Source organism: Ailuropoda melanoleuca, chromosome 4 (assembly GCF_002007445.2).
Source record: "Ailuropoda melanoleuca isolate Jingjing chromosome 4, ASM200744v2, whole genome shotgun sequence".
In the NCBI taxonomy this organism is placed as follows: domain Eukaryota; kingdom Metazoa; phylum Chordata; class Mammalia; order Carnivora; family Ursidae; genus Ailuropoda; species Ailuropoda melanoleuca.
The window spans coordinates 88,529,298-88,537,100 of record NC_048221.1 but is presented as its reverse complement, the minus strand read 5'-3'; the positions used below and the strand labels follow the sequence as shown (position 1 = coordinate 88,537,100).

The 7,803-nt window shown below is 39.4% G+C and overlaps 1 protein-coding gene across 1 annotated transcript; it reads left to right on the top strand.

Moving 5' to 3' along the window:
• Positions 1 to 3,822: 3,822 nt before the first annotated feature.
• Positions 3,823 to 3,993, top strand: LOC109489390 (40S ribosomal protein S29-like). Its single transcript, XM_034657309.1, has one exon. It carries the CDS (start codon positions 3,823 to 3,825, stop codon positions 3,991 to 3,993), a length of 171 nt encoding a protein of 56 aa, XP_034513200.1.
• Positions 3,994 to 7,803: the final 3,810 nt, after the last annotated feature.

Genomic DNA, 7,803 nt, shown 5'->3' with positions numbered 1-7,803 from the left:
AGCTTGCCAATTAGCCTGCTTAGCAGCTCTGGATTTATCTGCATCTCCAAGGATTGAGCACATGTGGAGCCAGAGTGGGACATAAGGGGTATCACTAATGGGTACCTGATTTTGGAGATAATACCAAGATATGAAAAAGATATTGTGGTTATATTTAGAAAAAACATTCTTTTAAAGATTTATTTATTTTATAGAGAGAAAAAGAGAGTGGGGGGAGGGGCAGAAGGAGAGGGAGAGCATCTCAAGCAGACTCCCCGCCGAACATGGTGCTCAATCTCATGACCCTGAAATCATGACCTGAGCCGAAATCAAGAGTCAGGCACCCAACCAAATGATCCACCCAGCCACTCCTGTTTAGAAAAAAATTTTAGGGGCACCTGGGTGGCTCAGTCGTTTAAGCGTCTGCCTTCGGCTCAGGGCGTGATCCTGGTGTTCTGGGATCGAGCCCCACGTCAGGCTCTTCCGCTGGGAGCCTGCTTCTTCCTCTCCCACTCCCCCTGCTTGTGTTCCCTCTCTCGCTGGCTGTCTCTCAGTTGAATGAATAAATAAAATCTTTAAAAAAAAAAAAAGAAAAAAAGAAAAAATTTTAAGGAGATATGGGTTTAAAACAAAGCAGGAGAGCTTGATAGTATTATTTTAGCTCATTGGGTTGGTAAAGCAGTTGCCTTATATTTCTGTTTCTTAGTTCTAAATCCACACAAGCAATGCAGAAAGGTCATGTACAGGGGTGCTCTTCAGAATGAGGCTTCTTGGGATTTTCCTAGTATTCATGGGCTGAGGGAGGTTAGGGGAAGATAGAGAGTGGGAGGTAGGTATACAGGGGTGTGGGAGAAACAACACATTCACCACTACAATGATTTGATAGTTTCATGGGAAAATATGCTTTAAAAAGTAGGAGTTGACCCAGCTTAAACTTGATCCCTAATTACATGATAAGTTTATGGTACTGAGGACAAGCTTATTAAAGCTATAACCCTGATTATCAATAAGTTCTATCTCCTTTACAAAGCATTGTTTTTAATAAGCATTGATTCTTTTGAAAATACCAATGTAAGTGGGGTGCCTGGGTGGCTCAGTCGGTTAAGCATTTGCTTTCGGCTCAGGTATTCCTCTTCCACTCCTTCTGCTCCTGCTTATGCCCTCTCTCTCTCTCTCAAATAAATGAATAAAAATCTTAAAAAAAAAAAAGGAAAGAAAATCCCAATGTAGGGGGAAAAATGTAGAGGAAAAGTTACGATTAATACCACAGAAATAAAAAGGATTCATCATAATTATATGCTACAAACTAGGCGATCAAGAAGAGATAAATTCCTAGAAACATATGGGATCCCAACACTTAATCATGAAGAAATAGAAAATTTGAATATATTGATTACTAGTAAGGAGATTGACTCAGTAATAAAAACTTCCCAACAACCAAAAGTCTAGGACCAGGCAGCTTCACTGGTGAATTCTATGAAACATTTAAAGATTTTGTACATGTCTTTATCAAACCATTCCAAAAAAACTGAAGAGAATGAAATGCTTCCAAACCCATTTTGTGAGGCCAGTTACCACAACCAGACAAGGACACAGCATACAAAAAAAGAAAAGTACAGGCTAATATCCTTAATGAACATCGATGCAAAAATACTAAAAAATATTAGTGAACCGAATCCAACAACATGTTTAGAGAATCATACACCATGATCAAGTGGGATTTATTCCAGGGATGCAAGGGTGGTTCAATATCTGCACATCAATCAACAGGACACACTACATTAAGAAGGCGAAGTAGTCAAATCATACGATCATCGCAATAGATGCAAAAGGAGCACTTTGACTAAATTCAAGATCCATTTTCAATAAAAACTCTCGAAGTGGGTATAAAGGAAACATACCTCAACATAAAGACTGTGTACGACAAACACAGCTGGCATCATACTCAATGCTGAGAGGTCGACAACTTTTCCTCTAAGATCAGGAACAAGACAACAATCCTAGTCTTGCCACTTTTAATCAACATAATGTTGGAAGGCCTAGCCACAGAAATTAGGCAAGAGAAAGAAATAAAAATCATCTACACTGGAAAGGAATAACTAAAGCGGTTATTATTTGTAGATAACATGATACTTAATACAGAAAACTCTAAAGACTCCACCAAAAATCTGTTAGAATAAATGAATTCAGTAAAGTTGCAGGATAGAAAATTAACTTACAGAAATCAGTGGCATTTCTATACACTAATGACAAATTACCAGAAAGAGAAATTAAGAAAATACAATCCCATTTACAACAGCATCAAAAAGCATAAAATACCTCGGAATAAATTAAACCAAGGAGGTAAGAAAGCTATACACTGAAAGTATGAGACGCTGATGGAGACTGAAGATGACACAAATAAATGGAAAGGTATTCTGTGCTCATGTGTTGGAAGAATTAATATTGTTAAAATGCCCATACTACAATTCAATGTGACTCCTATCAAAATTCCAATGGCATTTTTCACAGAACTAGAACAAATAATTACAAAATGTGTATGAAACCACAAAAGATCCAAGCAGCCAAAGCCGTTTTGTTCTTGAGAAAGAACAAAGCTGGAGGTATCCCGCTCTCTGAAGTCAAACTATATTACAGAGCTATAAAAACAGGCACACAGATCAATGAAACAGAACTGAGAGCCCAGAAATAAAACCGTGCAAATATAGACAATTAATTTACAATAAAGGAACCAAGAATACACCATGGGAAAAAAGTCTTTTCAATAAAAGGTGCTGGGAAAACAGGACAGTCACATGCAATCGAATGAAACTAGACCACTATCTTACACTATACACAAAAATGATCTCAAAATGGATAAAAGACTTAAATGTAAGACTTGAAAACATATAATTCCTAAAAGGAAACATCGATGGCAAGTTCCTTGACATCAGTCGTATGATATTTCTGTGGCTATGACCCCAAAAGCGAAGGAAAACAAGCAAAAATAAATACATGGGACTACATTAAACTAAAAAGCTTCTGCACAGTAAAGAGAACCATCATCAAAACAAAAAGGCAACCTCCTGAATGGGACAAGATATTAGCAAATTATGTATCCAATAAGGGATTAATATCCAAACTATATAAAGAACTCATACAACTTCACAAAAAAACCAAGCAACCCAATTTAAAAATGGGCAGAGGATCTAAATAGACATTTTGGAGATGAACACTCTGTAATACCAATTTAACTTCAATAAAAAAAAATTTTTTTTTTACCTTTTCCGAATGTGACCTCAAAAGAAAATTAAACAACAATGTATCCCCCAAACCCTCATGGCATTAANCTAAATAGACATTTTGGAGATGAACACTCTGTAATACCAATTTAACTTCAATAAAAAAAAATTTTTTTTTACCTTTTCCGAATGTGACCTCAAAAGAAAATTAAACAACAATGTATCCCCCAAACCCTCATGACATTATTTTTTTTTAAAGATTTTATTTATTTATTAGACAGAGATAGAGATAGCCAGCGAGAGAGGGAACACAAGCAGGGGGAGTGGGAGAGGAAGAAGCAGGCTCATAGCAGAGGAGCCTGATGTGGGGCTCGATCCACGAACGCCGAGATCACGCCCTGAGCCGAAGGCAGACGCTTAACCCCTGTGCCACCCAGGCGCCCCCATGACATTATAAACAAAAAGAGCGTTTTACTGTATGTAAATTATTCCTTACTGTAAAAAAGAAAAATCCAAGACATTTGGATATAATTGCCTTTCCTTTTTTAAAAAGGCATTTATGTTTTCTGATTATAAAAGTAGACAATAGGCACCTTTTGCCTCGTTGCATCTGGAGAGCAAGATGGGTCACCAACAGCTCTCCTGGAGCCATCGGAGGAAATTTGGCCAGGGTTCTCGTTCTTGCCGCATTTGCTCAAACCAGCACGGTCTGATTTGGAAATACGGCCTAAGTATGTGCCGCCAGGGTTTCCGTCAGTACGCCGAGGATATAGGCTTCATTAAGTTGGATTAAATGAACTTCCTTGAATGGGTCATCCAAGATACCTACCTTAACAGCAGATATCCAAAACACCTGTCTTAATGTTAACTCATTGTACATAAAATAAAAAGACTCCAATTATGAGTGCTTTAATGTGAGAAAAAAGGACCATAGACAAATTGTAGACATTTTGGGAAAATGTACAAAGAATATACATTCCATCACTTGCAGGAAATATTTCCTTGCTGTCATCTTTGTAGACCCAAAATACACACACAAACTGGGACCACGCTGTACACATTTGCTTTCTGAAATACACATTTTGCTTTCTGAAATATATTAAGCACATTTTTCCACGTCATTAAGTAACTTTCAAAACCATGAAAAAATGCCCTCAGATCTGAGCTCCGATCTGACCTAAACATTGCCCACATGCTATCTTGTCTTTTTGAGTCACTTTTTTCTTTTTTCCTTTCAGGGTTATCGGAAAAATCATGGTGCTGTCAGAAAGGGAAGGTCTTTACTGCTCCTTGCAGCAATGTGACCGTAATAAATGCATGGGTTCTAGATAGTCTAGTGACACAACATTAAGCTCTGTCATCGGCCTACAAGAGCTGACTCGTTTGCAAAAATACAAGATGAAGCGTCGCCGTGGCATATGACTTTTACCCCAGTTAGAGAAATCATTAACTCAGGCACTCTGTGGCACAGGATATTTGACTAACCTTGTAAACCACTCCAGGGAGCAAAAGTAGAGTCTGGGGCAGCCTTCCTCTCTGAAGGAACAAAGGAAGAAAAACAATTTAGTGAGGAGTTCCAGGCACCACGTGCCCCGGTCCAGCTGTTGGTTCTCTCGCTAAATGTGCCTTCCCTCTGATCTGTAAGGGGAAAAACATCTTTAGGAAAGAATTTTAAAAGACTGTAAAGAAAAGCCCAACCAAAATATCCCTTTTCCCTCTTCAGTGAACTCGTGAGAACTTTCAAGGGGAGTTGAGTGGGCGGTTGATTTATCTACTACATAATGTCAATAAATGATCTAAGGAAAGAGTAAATGTTTTATCTTTTCCAAAAATGAGCTTTCCCTACTCGCGGTCCGCAGCAGCTTCTGGGTCATCGCGTGCGTTCTTGGGCGGCTGCAGTGAGTCCTACGGATGTTTGGGGATGTGAGCTTACTCAGCCAGAAGGGGGCGAGCAGGAACAGTTCCCGAGGATTTCAATTAAGTCAGGTGTCTTGTGTTGACGGCCTATTTGTGGCTGCCGAAGGGAGCCTGGGTGAAAATGCCTCCAAAACTTAGAGCGGCTCTCCACAGCGGAACAAATTAGGCACAGACTGTGTTCTTCCAGGCTGGCTTCGGATGAGTGCTCCAGTTCAAGCAGATGGTGTGCTGTGGTTCTGGTTGCGGAAGGGCAGAGGCAGACCCGGTAGATTGCAAGAGTCCGGGTAGTGAGGGCGGTGACAGTTTGTTCAGCAACCACGGTTCCTCCAGCTTTGCTGTAGCTCTTGAGGGAGACCCCACTAGAAGAAAGCCAAGAGAGCCAGCATGGGTAAAGCAAGATCAAACCCCAACATGGCTTTCTCTGGATTCAAATTTAGGCAATTATTTTCAGCTATCCTCAACACTCCTCCCTGGATCTTGTTATTACCTGGAAAAAAACTAGAATACTTTCAGGACTAGCACATTTTTCAACTACCACCAGATAAAAGCCAAAGGTTAAAAATCCTCATCTGATTTCACTTCACCAAATGGTTAATATTTTTCTACTTCTTGTTAAGAAAATGTCAAATGCTAGGCTGGCTGCTGACTAATCGTTTTTAGTGGTGTATACATTTCTTTTTCATCAGCTATAGAGGAAATGTTTGAAGACAAAAGTGGCTCCAGGGGCGCCTGGGTGGCACAGCGGTTAAGCGTCTGCCTTCGACTCAGGGCGTGATCCTGGCATTATGGGATCGAGCCCCACATCAGGCTCCTCCGCTATGAGCCTGCTTCTTCCTCTCCCACTCCCCCTGCTTGTGTTCCCTCTCTCGCTGGCTGTCTCTATCTCTGTCAAATAAATAAATAAATAAAATCTTTAAAAAAAAAGTGGCTCCAAGTTAGCTTTCTGCCCTGCATAGGAAACTCCCAGCCCAATCCAGGGTATCCGTCCATGTCCCATGCAGTGTCTGGAATATGGTGCTTTGCAAATAAATCTAAATACGAAAACTAAAGTAGGGCACCTGGGTGGCTCAGTGGGTCAAGCATCTGCCTTCAGCTCAGGTCATGATCCTGGGGTCCTGGGATCGAGTTCCATGTTGGGCTCCCTGTTCAGTGGGGAGTCTGCTTCTCCCTCTGCCCTTCCCCCCTGCTTGTGATTTCTCTCTCTCTCTGTCACTCTCTCAAATAAATAAAATCTTTTAAAAAAAAAAGAGAAAAAGATAGTAATAAAACATTAGAAGAAAACATGAAAGAATATTTGTATGACCTTGAGGGTGTGGCAGTCTTCTTAAGAGGAGAAACACATTAAAGGGAAAAAATAGCCATGTTTGACTACATAAAAATTAGTATTTTTTTGCAAGACAAGAGAAACCACAACCAAAGTGAAAAGAAAAGGGGAGGAAAAATGTTTGCAATAACAATGACAGAAAATGTTAAATATCTTAATAAACTAAGGCTTCAACAAATTAACAAGAGACAATACAATAAAAAAAGAGACAGTGTTATGAAAAGGCAATTCATAAGAGAGGAAATAGAAGGTGCTCTGTTTCACTGGGAGTCAGGGAAATGTAGGAACATAAATACATGCATGAAAAGATATAAAAATGCCCACTCTATGAGGGGTTGCCTCAGGGTCCAGGGACCGAGGGGTGGGGAATAAGCCTGGGATTGGAAGTCAAAAGGGCTTTCAACTGTAACTGTGATGCTTTATTTCTTCTATTAAGATATATTAAGATTTAAGGAGAATGTGATAAAATGGTAACTGTTATCAAAGTTGAGTTGTATCTTTTGGTTAACATCTATGTGCATTTCTGTTGGGTATATATATGCCTAGGAGTAGAATTAGAAGGTCATAGATATCTGTAGGTCTAAAAATGTTCTTTTTCTTAATCTGTGTGTTGGTCACTGGGGTGTGTTCAGTTTCTGAAAATTCACTGAGATATATACTTTTTTTTTAAGATTTTATTTATTTATTTGACAGAGATAGAGACAGCCAGCGAGAGAGGGAACACAAGCAGGGGGAGGTGGGAGAGGAAGAAGCAGGCTCATAGCAGAGGATCCTGATGTGGGGCTTGATCCCACAACGCTGGGATCACGCCCTGAGCCGAAGGCAGACGCTTAACTGCTGTGCCACCCAGGTGCCCCGAGATATATACTTTTGATAGGTGTATTTCAATAAAAAGTTAAATAATAACAAAATAAAAAGTATAGGGCAATACCACTTCACAGCTACCAGCATGACTAAACTAAAACAGCAGAAAATACCAAGTTGGTAAGGATATACAGCAACTGGGTTACTCATGTATTACTAGTGGAAAAAGACTTCCATACAATCCCTTTGGAAAACTGACATTATCTATGAACAGTGAAAATATATGTACCCCGTGATCTGACAATTCCACTCATAGGTAGGCGCACCCACAGAAATTTGTCAATATGATTACCAAAAGACATGCATGAGTTTTATGAGATACCATTTTTTTCAATATATTTTTAACAACTTTATTTGAGAGGTCTTTGGCATATAAAATTTACATATATTTAAGGTATGCAACTTGGTATTTTTATATATTGTGATACCATTCTTAAACCATCAAACTGGGAAGAAAAGACATTATGGTACATCCAAGATATGAACTTTTTTTTTTTT